We start from the raw sequence: 15220 nt of genomic DNA, 5'->3' as shown, positions 1-15220 counted from the left end.
CATATGCTCCCTCCACTTTGTGCATAACACATCCCTTTAGTATCTACCCTCTCCTTCCTTTCATTAATTGTTTCTTCAGTTCACGCACCACTGGGCACTTCCCTCCAGGCTCACAGCCACAGGACTCCCAGCATTGGCAGAACAACACTAGGACTGGAAGAGTCTCTGGAGATGGACCCATTGGGGGTTTGGCTGGGGCAGCTCCCCACAGTAACGCCCTCAGCTGACATACGCCCTGCCTGCCCCATGAGAGTATGTGGGCACACCACACAGCCTGGGGACTGCACAGCTGAAACCTTTGAAGAGGTCCAACCATCTTTCGGCCTTTTGCTCATGCTGAGGTGTACAAAGGGCTGGCATTGGGTTTACTCCTTGGGCTCATTAGAAGCTACAGTCTTCTGCACTGTTTAAAATTGCTTGACGTGTGCTTGCTGTAGGTACAAGCAAACTTGGCGTGATTTGCATCTTCTAGAAATGTTATCATAACTTTTCCTGGTTTTACTTGCTTTTTTTACTGTTTTATTCTACTGGTTTTTACTTACTTTCCTATTCATTGCAATATCTGCTCCTGTGTGAGTCGTCTGTCATGGAGGGACTCAGCCAGGCATGGGAGGAAAGAATGGTGCTCCTGACCCTCTCCATGTAGCCATGCAAAGAAGGGCAGGACAAGAACAACAGGTAAAAGCATTAGAGTAGCACTAGTAGGAGTGCAAAGATGCAGGTTAATTCTGCCTCCAGACACCTGGAGGAAAGGACAGCTCAGAATAGCTCCCTGTCCCAGTATCTCATCAGGAGGCAATTGATTCTCTGATCTTACAGGCAGAACTGCATGTGCAATCACACCATTGTGCAGCTCTGCCTGAGTGACCTGCTCTACCTTGAGAACCTTCAACAGCAGTGTTTAATGTGAGTCCTTTCTGTATCAATGAACAAACAGGTGTTCTTGCACAGGCAGCCTGGAAAAGGTTATAATTTCTGGCAGAAAGGTGGCAAAGAAGCAAGGCAGTGAGATGTGGAACCTCACCAGTTAACCCTGTCCCACTGCAGCCCAACTTAAACCTCTTTCTCCATTTGTTTGCATTAGCCTCATCATTTCAAAGGGATTGGCACCTGTATAGGGTGAATCACCATACAAAAAGGGCAGCACTTTTCACTTGTGGGCTATTTGGTGTAGGCTGGACCAGTGGCTAAAGCCATGGAACAAAATGATTGCAAGGGATGAGGGGTGTTATGCGTGACCTGTCCCAGAAAGAAATAAGGGAGGAGGAAAGAGAAAATAGCTGCAACCTGGGGGCAGGGCTAAAGTGTGTTATCTGGGATTTCTGGACCAGGCAGCTGTCCCCACATATTGTGTTCCTACTGCTGTTCTAGGACATCACCCCCCTCCTTTTGTGTGGAGTGACAGCGAGGAGTTACTGAAAGAAGTGACACTGGAAAAGTTTCCTTATGGTGCTTTCCACCATTTTTGAGCCCTGGCCCTATTAGGTGGACCCTGGATATCACTACAATTTGTGTATGTTAGGTGAATATTAAGTACTTATACAGCGACTCCAACAGACCAGCATTTCAAAGTGTCAGGTCAGAAGTCAGGTCAGAAAGCGGGGCACAGCAATTTTACCTCAGGCAGGGTCTTCTCCCTGCTCAGGACATCAGGTGTCAGGGTGGGTACAGAGGGCTTGCACAGGCTTAGCACTCACTGATAAGGGGCTGGTAGGTGCATATTTTCATGCTTTTTGGCTTGTAACATTTTCTAAACAACCACACTGCCAACCCAAAGCTCTCAGACTTCAAAGCTTAACCCCAAGTATCTCATTTTTCAGCATCTGGCTTTTTCAAACTGCTTTGGAAAAAAATAAATAAAATGAACAGCAGCATTCACATAAATGAATGATGTATTTGCAACTCCAGTCTTATTTTCACAGCTTTTTGATTGATATTAGTACACTTGACAGGTCCAATTTATATGCAAATCAGCTTACATTCACAATGTAAAGAAGGAAAATTTCATTTCTCATGCTTTGCAAATCATTACACCCTCTGAACACTGTGCTTAGTCATATGTTCCTCAAAAGCATCAGTTTTCACCACAAAACACTTGTCTTTGCTATCCATTAGCCTCATAGAGATCTCAGGGCTTGGGGAATGAGCCATTTTTGTGGAGGTGCTTGAAATTAAGAGTGGGTTGCACTGTACTGCAAACATACCAGCATTGTAAACTATGGGCTCTTGCTGTGCATGTGTGTGTGCCAGATATTAGAAGATCACAAATGAGGACACCAGATTTTCCAGTCCCCACTTCTGGCTGATTTCTGCCAGACCTTTACTCCCAGCTCTAACTGGTGCCAGAAACATTTTCTTAGAAAGAACCACTCTGCTGGACAGCTCTTGTCCCTGTGTATCACGGGCTTTGCTAACTGAGGCTTGAAAATGATCCGGGATCTCTCCTGTAAATATTTACATAGATATAGGATTATCACTGTGCTTAAATCAAAAAGTGGAGGAGAGGAAATGGCATAAAAAAGAGGAAGACTCTGTATTCAGGAAGACCTGGAAGGGAAAGAACAATGACGAAACTAATGGCTTCTCCAGAGTTTGCCACCTGCAAGTGTTGTGTTCTCCGGACAGTCCTGATCTGAAGCCTGATGACATCAATGGAAAAAGTCCCTCTGGTACCAAAAGATTTTGGATCAGAACTACTCTTTTTCCTGTTTGAATCTGAAAAAAAAAAAAAAAATAATTCACCAGCTAGACCACTTGGTGTCTCTCTTCTGCTCCTTCTTTATTGTTATTACTTAAAGAGTTTCAGGACAGACCTGAAAGGCAAGAGTAAGTACATTATTTGTAGGAACAGCACCTGAAACAGGAGAAAGCAGCAGCAGATGCTGAGGAAGCATGATGTGCTCTTTAGCCAATGGGATTCTCTTTTGATTATGGAGCCAATACTCCTTTCCCTTCTTCTGTGACAAAGGAGTCAGATTTGAGAGTTCTCACACAAATCATGACTCAAAGAACTGGTGGTGTTAGGTGGCCTGAGCCGGGTCTGGGAATTGAGAAGCTGAAACTTTGTGGCTTTGAGGAAGCCACAAAACCCTCCTTGGTCAACTTCCCCATCGTGGGAAAGGGAGAGTTCACTTCTTCACTTGCCTCGGAAAGCTGTGGTGAAGATCAAGGACAGCTTTGGAAAACTTCCTGGTGGTCTTTTGTAATTAAGAAAAACAAAACAAAACAAAACAAAAAACAACACACAGTTGCAAATAAAATCATATCAACAAATAAGATTCCTTCCAACCAAAAACTTCCTAAGAATGAAGGCATGTATTTATACCAAGAATAACTTGGAGGACTGGCATGTTCTGCATAAACCACTTAGGACAACAAGTGTGTTTTTTGACGTGTGTGTGCCCAGCAGAGTCACGCAGGCTGTATAAAGCTGGGCTGTCCCTGGCCATGGCTCGCTGCCACCAGCCCCCACCACCCTGTGAGTCTCTGCCCCTGTGAAACAAAAGGGAGCAAACGAAGGACGACTGAGCCAGCGAAGAGCCTCGGTTTTGATAGGAATCCCAAAGTTTATGCCAGGCGGATGGCCACCTTTGAGGGAGAGCGGCACCTGCCAGGTGATGGCCCGGGTACCATCACACCTGGAGCCCCGCCCGCAGGGGCAGCCCCATGGCGAGAACACCTCGGGGCCAGCGGCCCGTACCCTTCGCACCCCCTGGCTGCCCACGAGCGGCTCTCACCCGCAGCTCCCCATGACAGGAACTTGCGGGGCTGTCCCCCGCCTCAGCAGAGCGAGGCTTCGCCGACGAGGAGCGACGCGTCCCCGGACCCGGCCGGGTTGCGGGGGGGCGGGCGCCCTTCCCGGGGAGCCTCAGGCCGCAGAACTACAATTCCCGGCAGGCCGCGGAAAGGCGCTGGGAGGGGGTGGGCGGTGCGCATGCGCACTGCGCCTCTCCAGCATGGCTACGGTGCTGTCCCGGGCGCTGAAGCTGCCGGGTAAGGGGTCTGCACCCGCGGCGGGCAGAGAGTGACGGGCCGCGCCGAGCAGGGCCGGGGGCAGCCACGTCTGGGGCAGCCCTCGGCAATGGGGAGGCGCGGTTGCCGCTCCCCGGGGGCGGTAGGGTGCGTTGCCATGGTGATGTGGCGATGTGCGGCGAGGCCCGGCGCTGGGGGGAAGGGGCAGGCCCGGCTGCCCTGGAGGCGCGGGGAGTGTGAGGGGGCCGGCGGCCTCCACCCGGGTCCCGTGGCGAAGGGAAGGCTGCAGGGGACGGGGCAGAACCTCGGGGCTCCGGGGGCGTCTTGCATGGCGGCGAGGGGCCCCGGCGCTTTGAGGAGCTGGGCCCGGGGGTGCGCGGGAGGAGGCGCCGGGTCCCGCAGGCCGCGCAGAAGCGGGCACAGAATCGCAGAATCACAGAACGGTTGTGGCTGGAAGGGCTCCAGATAGCCGCCACCACCGCGGAACAGTGTTAGACCCTCTCTTATCCACTCCTGCCGGGTTTTGCCCCCAAAAGCCAAGCCACTGCTTGTGCCACTGCAATTACCTTAGGTAAATGTTTAAAGCCTGCTTGCCAACCCTGCATACCTTCCAGCCAGAGATCTTCAGTGAGATGAAAGGATATTCAAGCATAAGGGACTATTGTGTCAGGGAACCAGATCTTTCTAAGATTAGGCAGTGAACAGCAGTCCAACAACCGTTCTATTCAGCGAGGAGATTAAAAGGGAATGAAAACACATTGGAAACCAGATCTTGAGAGCGTGCTAGCTGCTGTGGGGTGGACTGGAGAGGGTGCCAATGCACCTGACTGCATTAACCCAGGGGGAAAGTGCCTCTTGTCTGCTCCTGACCATGTCTTGCCTTTGGGACAGCCATGGGACAGAGATGGGACTCCTCCCCGGCACCACACATCACTGTGGTCCTGCAGTGCACCACTCTGTGAAGCTGCACTCAGTGGGCAGGTCATACTTCTCTACACCATCAGTCCATAAAGATCACAGTAGTGTCTTCAGGGGCCTTGTTGTCAGCTTTTAGTAACCTATACGTGGAGTAATTATTTTTTAGCTTATGTAGTGCCTGTTAGATGTCATTCAAAGACATTTTGTTTACAAAGCATTTTTTCCAGGTTTTATATATACATATATATATATATATTTGTTTAAATTGAAAGGAATACAGTTTATATTAAGTTTAGAAAAAGTGTGAGTTGGTGGCTGTGTGTGTATTGGGGTGTAGCCACTGGGGAACTATATGATAACATGTACAGATACCTTCTGGGACCTCTGGAAGCAGCGTGATATATTTGATATCTGCTGTTGGGACACACTGATGTTGAACAGAGCACAGGCCTTGCCACTGCAGTTAAGAATACAGTTCTTGCATCAGTCTTTCATTTAAATTGCATGTATCATACCTTGTTTGTGTGGTTAACTCTTGAAAAATGTAGCTTTCAACATCAATGAGAAAGCAGAGAGCCTATTGCTATAGCTGGTTTTTCCTGCTCCATCTCATTAAATTAATTACATCAATATGTGGCAACTTATCTCCCTGCGGGCTTAGAGATATGTCTGCAGTACCCAGTGACTTGTGCCTGCCAACTGCCAGCTGGGAAAGAAAAAGAAAAATAAACAGAACATGAAGTGAGTACAAAGGATACTGGAACCAGCATGTCATCATTGGAATAATGCAATGAAAATTGTACTTATCTAAAGTCCAAGAGTGGCCCTTTTCACTCCAAAGTGAGTTCAAAGAAGCCTTTCCAATAAGTCAAAACCAGAAAAAAATATTACAATTAATATCTTTCAAGCCATCAGCACTAGAAATTAGTATTTCATTATGAGTGGGACCTGATTCCATCACAGATCACCTCACAGATGCCTCCTTTCCAAATCATGATCACATGATTCATCTTCTATAAGAGGTCACATTCTTCTTCTGCAATAGTCGCAAGAGCTGCCTATGCAGAAAGTACTGTTAGGAGAATGCACAGGGGATTAAAGTGCAGTTTAGAGTCCAGCTGCCTTTGAAAGTTGATACATTTGGGGCATTTTCTCTCTCTTCTGCCTTTGAAAACCTCTCTCTTTAGTATTTGCTTTTTCTTCCAGTGGCTGCAAAAGAAAACAAAACCAAAAAACACTAGGGCAACATGATCAGTAATTTAGCCACAGACTACGAGCAACAGTTCCTCAGGTTGATGGTAACCACAGGCCACTGACTGAGAACCTCTGTTTTATTGCTGACGCTGTGGAAGAAAACAAAAGACAATTTCGAGCAGGTCAGAACAGAAACAGTTTATTTACTATACCTGTAGGAGAGAGCACAGAGCAGCATGGAAACTGATTTAACTCTGTCCCCTATAAAGTGAATGCAAAGTCTATACCACTTAGAGATGCTATGCAAGAGACAGATAAGATATGAGTTATACAGTTATGCAAGGCCACAGAGCTGCTCAACTTAGGTCTAGAGTCTGTTTTCTTTAGTGCAGAGACCAATTTATCATTAAGGTTATGCAGTGATTATTGTTTCAGGAGACAGAGTGAGAGTTTCACCAAGAGGCCAACTCAGGTCTTAGCATTTCCATTTCCACGATGGAAAGTTGAAAACTGCATGGGAGTGTTGGATTTTCTGACAGCTGATCACTTGCAACAGAGGCAGTTTTAGCTTTCTCTTGATGGACAAAATGTCTTTCCCCAGCCTGAGCCTTGCTCTTGACCAGAAAGGAAAGAATTTGACTTCTAGAGCACTTCTTAATAAATCAGAATTCTCTAAATGGTGTGAGACTGCCATTGTTTTCATACTGCTTTTCCTGTCTATTTATGCTTTTCTGTTGGAAAGGCATTTGGAAGTAATTACAGGAAGTAAGATGTGGTATCCCTCCTTCCCATAGCAACTGACCTGAAACCCAGATGAGGAGACATGTTCCATCTGTTCTCTCTCCAGCCAGGTGAATCATGAGTTACATATTCTCTGCACTTCAGAACAGGCTCAGGAGGCCAGAATGAGCGTGTCCTCACCACCCCTCCAGAAACATTGCCAAAACAGCTACAGATTGATTGTTAGGGCTCTCTGAATGGTGGGAGACGAGTGTTTGAATCCTCTGAGATTAGATATGCAAGTGGGTTTCCCATGTGCTACATGAGTGCTCCAACAGCCATTGTTAAAGGACAGTGTCTTCCCTCCTTTTGACTTAAAACCAAAAATCATCAGGGCATTTTATGCCAGACCTTACTGAGTGGCTGTGCCTTGCAAGAGTGCCAGCTAACCTTTTGAGGAAGGTTATGGAGAAGGAATGCCAGTTTCTGCCTCCTGATCAGGCTTTATAGCTCTTCTATAACTGGCCAGGCTTTATAGCTTTCTTACATATAAAAACATCCTTTGCTGTGTAGATCACAAAAAGCTGTAAGTCATTACTGTGTAGCAGCTGTTTTCTAGCCTCTGATGAGTAGATTTGGATTCTTACCTGGTTCTCAGCAGGAAAGGTGTTCCTGTTACAGGTTGTCTGTGGTGGTTGACACCACTGTTGATGTTCCCAACATCTCAGTTCCATCCATGGTAAGCCATAGTTTCGAGGTCCTTTCTGTCTCCTAGAGATTTGAAACAAAACTGTTCAAGATAAAGCTCATTCCTGCCAATGCTTTTAGTTGCCCCAAGGATGAACAGCAGGTTTCAGTCTTCTGGATTGACTGTCTGAAATTAAGGTAATTAAACAAATCACAGTGTATCTGAAATGTAATTATGCTTTTGAGTTGTTTTACTCAAAGCACAGCAGTTTCCAAAACTGGGAGCAGTCTGCTTAACATAACTGTCCAACTTTGATTTCCCAGGCTAAATACCATTTATTCGTGGGCCAGCAGCATTTGCTTTTCATACCACTCTGACCTGGCTTGAACTGGCACATCTGGATCTGTAGTGAGAAGCTGCAAATACCCTGCCAGTGAGTCCACTCTCTGGAATTTCTTGTTTTTGCTGAGTACTCCTTCAGCAACTTATCAGCACAACCTACTGTATAGACATCTGGGAAATTCATACAGTGCTGTCACTGCAATCTCTGAGCAGAGAGCTGTGTGCCACTGAGTTTGGTGGCCTTCTGTGCTGCTCACAGGATGGACCCAAGGTTATGAAGACTTCTGAAAAGCCCACACTTCGAACGGATCAATGCGAAATAATGCATTGTCTCACAGGGATACACCTGACTGTCCCATAGGAATGTAATACTGTTTAGCTGGGTGCTCTACCTTCACAAGGAACAGCTTTTTGGAGTGTGTGTGTGTGCACCAGATTGTTTTGATGTGAGTCTTCTGTAGAAACCCCTAGCTCAAAAAGGGAGGGTGTAATTTATGTACATTATCTCAGATATCTTTATTTCCCTCTGTTCAGTGGGGGTGAGTTGTCCTGGCTGTTCTACTTAGTGTGGGGCATTTGGCCTTTAGTAGGATTGACTTTTTTTTTTTTTTTAATTGTAAAATTTACACTGAATGCCATTTATAAGTGGTACAGGAAAGGGAAGTGAAGGTGTTTTCGTGGGGTGAGAAATGAGAATGAAATGAGATGCACGTGCTGCAAAATGGATTCTAGATGATGCAAAATAGGTGTGTTGCACTAACTAGATACTACAATGTTTGTAACTGTGAGTGTGCCTTTAACAGGAAAACCAAAAGTAGGATGTATTATCTTATGCAGGAAGAATAATCATAAAAGCTCTTAAATTTCCACTCTGTAAAGCCTTCCCATCATCTTAGTGTCCGAGAGTGGTTGCAGCTTGCATATTTTTGCTTATAATTTATGCCTTGCATGTATCACTTGAAGCATCTTTGGGCACAAATTAGCTTCTGTCTCAGGTCAACTTTAGACAAAGGGAAATAAGGCAGATATCTGGGATAGCAAAGTCCCCCCTTGGAACAGGAGAGAGAGAGAAATAGACTGAGACCCTGCAAACATTGGAGCAGGGGCCATGGCTCCATGCCCAGCCTGGTGGCTCAGAGCAGCTCCCTGAGACGTGATCCTCTACTCGTAGCTCAGGGCAGTGAGTGTGCGTGATCTTCCTTGCCCCCATAAACAGATGGCCCTGGCTTTGCAGCAGTATGTATGACCGGGCTCTGCACCTGCCCTCGTTGCACTCCCCATGGCTGTCTAGGGCTTGGGGGAGAATTAGTCCATGTGCCAGGCATCTGTGAGGGAGACACCTAAAGCTAAGCTACTTTCTTGTACCACCACCTGAAGGCATCAGTACTAACTTATCTATCTTGGCAAGGCCAAGCACAAGCTGTCGGCTCCGGTGGGAGCAGCAACAGAGCAGGAGCACCGTGGTTTCCTGTTGCGGGGCTGGAGCACTCCCTCTCACAGTGCTGAGCCATGAAGAGACGTGGTGTCTTAGAGTGGCAGCCCTGATCCCTTCAGACACCTGCATGTTACTGGCCCAAATGCAGAAAATCACTTTGCCATCATCTTCAGGGAGCCAATACCCATTTTTAACAGCACTACAAAGAAGCCATGTGCAGTGCTCTATCCCTCTTGTCCCTCATGAAACAGGACAGCAGATATGGTACACTTGGACCAGGCAGGAGGAGCAGGGGAAAAATGAGTTGCAGAGAGAGGACTCCTCAGAGAACACAGACTACAAGTGAAAAGGAGCTGTGTCGGGATTAGAGGCTGGCAAATGCTAAAGGAGTTCAGAACCTGAAGTCAAGAGAGTGCTGCAGTTTAGGTATTCAAGACTGTTAAGCATGACTTCACGTCAATGTGTCTCATTACCAAACAGGAAAGTATTTGAATTAAGTCAGCTGTGAATTCCATACATACATACATACATGTGTTTATGGATATGTATATAGATATAAATACACCTTTATCTTGGGAAAATAAACTGTTGACATCTTTTCTCCTGCAGCTGCTACTCATGGACAGACGCTGTCTTTTCTCTTGTACCTCTCACTTGGATCCATGCAAAACACGGACTGCGCTATTGTTCCTTCTGTATCACTCTCCACTGCAGCCTTTTCTCCACTGAGGTGCTGCAAAAGCAAGGAACTCATGCTTTATTGTCTCTCTCCATCTCTTTCCTCAGGAAAGAAGAGCCCAGACCTTGGGGAATACGATCCCCTCACTCAGGCTGACAGTGATGAAAGTGAAGATGACCTGGTACTCAACATCCAGAAGAATGGGGGGGTCAAGAATGGGAAGAGCCCCCCTGAGGAGGTGCAGGACCCTGACTCTGATGTGGAGGTTGGGATGACAAAGCAGCACACGTCAGAGAGCACGCCTGAGGGTTATTCTGCAGAGACGGCTGGGAGTTTGGAGCAGAAGGCTGCTCCTTCCCTCATGCCATACCTGCGCACAGCGATCTTTTTGCTCACTGTGGTGGTCTCAATGATTCTTGTCTTGGTGTGCGCGTTTCTAATTCCCTGTCCCCCTAGAGACCTGCATAACACCTGGAACCGCAACCTAGGTCAGGGAGCAGGTGAGAAAGCCTCAGGAACAGCATCTGGCATGGGGGAGGTGGCAGCTCCCAGGCTGGGTATCGGTGGGAGAGACCTATCTGGGAGAGCCAGGTCAGAGCAGAAGACCTTCCTCACCACTGCAGATGCTCCTAGTAGAATAGTAAATGAGCAACTGTGTCCTGCTCCCTCTTCAAGCTGAGGCCTGTGAAATCTGACATCAGTAGATGACAGTGCTACAAAATCTTGTTTCTGTCAACACCAAAAAAAACATTCTGACTCTTCTGCCATCCTGCCTTTTTGTTCAGATGGTATGCTCTGTTCCAGATGGACATGGCCCAGCCCACTTTAAAACATAGTACCTCCCTCTCTACATCCTGTGTTTCACCAGCACCTCCACACTGAAGTGTGTGGTTGTGTTCAGCAGGAGAGGGATTAAAGTCTTTGTGTCTTCTGTCTGGCTTAACTAACCTTATTTCTTTTGTCTTCTTGTTCTGCTTGAATCCATAAATCAACATTTGTGATCTTTTGTCATCCTATTCAAGCCACTGGTAACATTTCTAAAGTATCTCCTATTCTGACTTCTGCAGTAAAGTAACAGTGGTTTGTGAAATAATTTCTGCCAGGTCTAGATATGTCTCTCCCTCCTTGCATTCTACCACTGGCTTCCAGATCTAGCCCTTCGTAAGATATGTGGCTCCCACATCACCTCAGAACGTGAAGTGGAATGCAGAAATCTTTTCCTGTTACCTCCTCCATTTTTCCCTTTCATTTCCCTGACCCAGATGCTACATTTCTGCCTTTCCATGCAATGAAACATCTTGCTGTGGTGTGAGCTGCCTGACATTGGTGGTTCCCTAGTAGACTCCGTGATGCTTGGCTGTCCATGAGTCTCTTTTTCTGGGCTGGCCCTCCCCTCCCAGCATGGAAGATGGGCTGGGTGGCCTTTTTGACAACGGTGTGGTGATTCTCTGTGACTGTTGCAGGTGGTGTGTTATCCCCACTGGAACTGTGTGATGTGAACGGCGATGGGCTCCCTGACATCCTTGTAGTCTTCACTGCCTTGATGAATGCTAGCGTCAGGGGTAAGCACCGCAGCTCCTTTCCATTCCTCTTTCTGTACATGTCAGTACAGACCTTTGTTTGTCTTATGCATGGGAACAGTTCTTGTCTCTGCAAATCTACTTCATTGCTCTTTTCAGAGTTCCTTAAAATGGCTGGTGTACTGTGTCTGTGCTTTGTCACGTTGCTCATAATTTTCATTGCAAGCCTGTGCTTCCATACCTGTTGGGTCAATATAATCTATTTCCCCTTATTTCTTATTGGGGCAAGTCCATCTTTTTCTCCTGTATTTGTGCACACTTGGCTTGTGGTCAGAGATAAAGCAATCAGAAAGGACTGCTCTACAAATAGCAATTGGAAATAAGGTGGGGTTTTTTTCCCCTCTTGTTATCTTTCAGAGCCCTTCACAAGAGCTCAGGCTACCTCCCTCCATTTTACAGGCACAGAGGTGGAAGCACAAAGGAGGGAAGCAACTTGACAAAGGTTACAAATGAGATTCAGTGATAGTCTCAACTCTTTCCTCGTCTGTGGTCTAGTGTCCTGGTCATTACTAAGGGTAGTTGGTAACAGGGACAGTGATGGCAGAGCTGACTGTTGGAGCACTTTGGTTCTTCTGAATTAGCCAGTTGCTTGCCAACAGGAAACATTATGAGTTTTTTTAGTGCAGCTCTGCCCTAATGCCCCTTAGGTCAGCATTGCAGGAAACACCCTCCCCTTTCTGCCTTTTTCTCCAAGTCACTCCATATACTTTCCAGGCTTCGAGTCATTGTTAATTCACAGATAATAGACTGCCTGATGGTGGGTAAACTGCTGTGCCTAGCTGTTTAGCCCTGCTTCCTCCTTCTGGCTGCTTTTGCTTTCTCTGTTAGCCCTCACACCCCTCAGGTAACATAGCAGCAACCTGCTGATACTAGCCACTGTTACACAGAGGCTGCCAAGTCCAGTGACATCCTATTGCACTGAGTTCTGAAGTCCTGGAGGTTCCCAGCTGACTGCTGTGTGGCCTCTGCCCAGCCTGGCATCACCTGAGATTACATGAATCTGTTCAGTCTCAGAGATGGATTCAGATAGCAAGCATACATTGCACAGCATGAAGACAACTCCTGTGAGAGCAGAATGCCTTGGTTGTTCGAAGAGTTGGGTAATAAAAATATAGTTAGTGGACAGGGAAAATACCGCTTCTCCAAGGTTGTCCCTGTGTTCTATATATTTCCTTTGCATTGTATTTATCTTTCATCGCAGACATATGTACAGCTGTCAGCACACTCTGAATAGAACTAGTCATGCGTAGCTTCGTCCTGGTCTATAGCTATGCCGGAAGACAGAAAGCAGACACTAGAGCAGGTGTAAACACATCACAATCCTAAAACCACATAGCTGCACATCAGCCCTCCCATAGCTTGTGCTCAGAGCACTCATACAGTGTCAAGTAGAGATAAGGTCAGGATAGGTACCTAATGGAGTAAGCTATGACATTGTTAGCTGTTTCTCCAGCTTGTACACACAACAGCTGTGAGCTGCATTCAGAAATTAGTTTTTCTTAGTCCCTGCCAACCCAATGAAGAGAACTAGGGCTCAGGCAGCCCCTTAGCATAAGTCAGATGATTTTCAGTTTAGGAAGAGAGTTTGATTTAGAGAGTGGGCTCAGACTTGCTTTTAGCTAGTGGCCCAGATACACCCTTTGTGTAGTCATATTACATGTTGTTTTGATAGTAAGACTGGAGTCAGCTGGGACTGTTGTTATTTTGAAATGTGTTCATCTTAAATTGTGATATGGGCATACCAAGTGGAGATTACAGTAACCGCAGTTATGTCTGTGGTCAGTTGTTGACATTTGGAATCAGAGCCAACAGTCAATCAAAACAGCACAGAGCACTTTTTTTTTTTTTTTTTTGCAACTACTTTGTGCTAACCAGTGAATTAGGAAAAGGACCCTGAGTTACACCAGCTGGTTGCATTCAATCTGTTTTTCACAGTAAAACTCTTTTGGAAGACAAAGAAAAAAGCTCTCAGATTGCCAGTCACTTTCTACTGCTCCAGAATGACAAACCACCCAGGACTTTGACATGAGGTGGCATCTGTCTTGGGAGTCATGTGAGGTTTCTCCTTGATGCTAGCCAAGAGAGGGAGATCTGGAGGGAGAGAGGATCAGAAGGATCAGTCTGGTTTGACAGCAGTACATTTCACACCAGGAATTCAGCACAACTGAGCAGGTTGTCCCCAGGATCTTGGTTCCTCTATGCCTGGCTGACCACATTTCTTGCTGTGAGCTCAGGTCCAACCTCTGTGATTGTCTGCACTGTTGACTGACAGCAGAGCTTGTCTGGAGATCACTGCTGGGCTCTGTAGGCAGAGAGACTCGCCTGTGGGGTGGGTTTTGACATTTGCTTTCAGACAGTGTGAATGTGGCTGACTTGAGCCACTCAGCTCTAGGAGCTAGAGCTGGAACTCAAGCACAAAGACCAAAGGCAGAGTGAACATAGCCCGTGGTGCCAAGGGATTTCACTCTCTCTTTCCTGCCTCTTCCAGGTGTCTCTAGGCCCTCCGTAACTGTGGTGGCGCTTTCTGGTATGAATGGCAGCACCTTGTGGTCCATCCAGCTTCCAGAGGAGACTCGAAGCGTGCAGTGCAAAGGGTTGTCACTGGGGGCACCTGGAGAGCCCGTCTGCCTTGTTACAGGAACAGCAAAATTCCTCAGCCTTCTCAGTGCCTCCACAGGTAGAGTCAACTGCCAGCATATTAGAAATATGTTATTACTGTTTTGTTTTCTTTAAAGGACTGATAAGAATGAATGATTCACTGCTGGCCCTTCGTGGTGGCTGTTATCTAGTTACACACAGGAAGGAGTCAAAACACTAATGAGTTTCTAGTTACACAGGGTAAGAAAATCCAAACTGCTGCTGCTCTGTGGCAGCATCTTCATCTTACCATCTCAGAACATTTAAAGGTGTTCATGTTATCCTGTAGCATCCCCATGGTATAAAGGGTATGTGAGGTCTGTTCTCAGCGCCATTGAGCTGTTAGTACAACTCAGCACTTATCTAACAGCACTGAAAAGCTGAGCACCATCCTTAGAAAAGTTATATAAGGACGTGCTACAGCCAGGAAACCTTCAAGAGAAATTAGACCCATAGAAGAATTGATTAGATGTGAATGAATACTGCATTTTTAATCACTTGATCACGTGCATCTCCGTTCTCTGATTGCTGTTTGTTCTACTACGTACATTCATTGATGGTCAGGACCATCAACTGTCTCCTTTACCAACAGTAGTAGTGTTATTAATGTGTGCAAGTGTTTGCAGGTCTGGCCTTTGGTTTCCTTTGTCACACAAGGGCAAACCTTATCCTACACAGCAGCAGCAGCAGAAAGGCATTTTTAGACTCTTATTGAAAAAGCAGAAGTGTTGGCAGAAGAATCATAGAAAAGTAAAAGCATTGAATTTCATTTTGCCTTTTTTGGGTGTTTATTTGCCAATTTGCAAATCAGGTTTTACTGACATTATGTCTGCTAACATGCTTTCACCCTGAGGTAGAGCAAGCATGCCATGCTAGAGTGGCTATTTGCTGCTGGGAATTTAACTGACACACAGATTTGCTCTTTGAATATCAGAACTGCCCATCTGTTCCCTTTCCTGGCATCTACCTACAGGCTTTACTGCTGGCTGAGGAAAACAACTGCTGTCCTGCAGAGCAGCACTCTCATTTAGGTTCTGCTTCCAAGAGTGAACCAC

The 15220-nt window shown here is 46.4% G+C and overlaps 1 protein-coding gene across 4 annotated transcripts in view; it reads left to right on the top strand.

Annotated features, from left to right (window-relative positions):
• FAM234B (family with sequence similarity 234 member B) overlaps window positions 1-15220 on the top strand; it is a 58397-nt gene that overhangs the window by 32117 nt on the left and 11060 nt on the right. For 2 of the 4 annotated variants that reach the window (XM_082043170.1, XM_082043171.1), the window contains 3 exons: window positions 10056-10448; window positions 11412-11510; window positions 14017-14205. In XM_082043170.1, coding sequence (XP_081899296.1) covers window positions 10056-10448; window positions 11412-11510; window positions 14017-14205 — 681 coding nt within the window. Of the gene's footprint in view, window positions 1-3937; window positions 3994-5337; window positions 5731-10055; window positions 10449-11411; window positions 11511-14016; window positions 14206-15220 lie in introns of those variants that run through there. The other 2 variants (XM_082043172.1, XM_082043173.1) reach the window with 2 other exon arrangements.

Source organism: Streptopelia decaocto, assembly GCF_964273445.1.
Source record: "Streptopelia decaocto genome assembly, chromosome: 1".
NCBI classification, from domain to species: Eukaryota; Metazoa; Chordata; class Aves; order Columbiformes; family Columbidae; genus Streptopelia; species Streptopelia decaocto.
The sequence above is the reverse complement of the archived record's forward strand: the minus strand, read 5'-3'. Positions and strand labels throughout refer to the sequence as shown.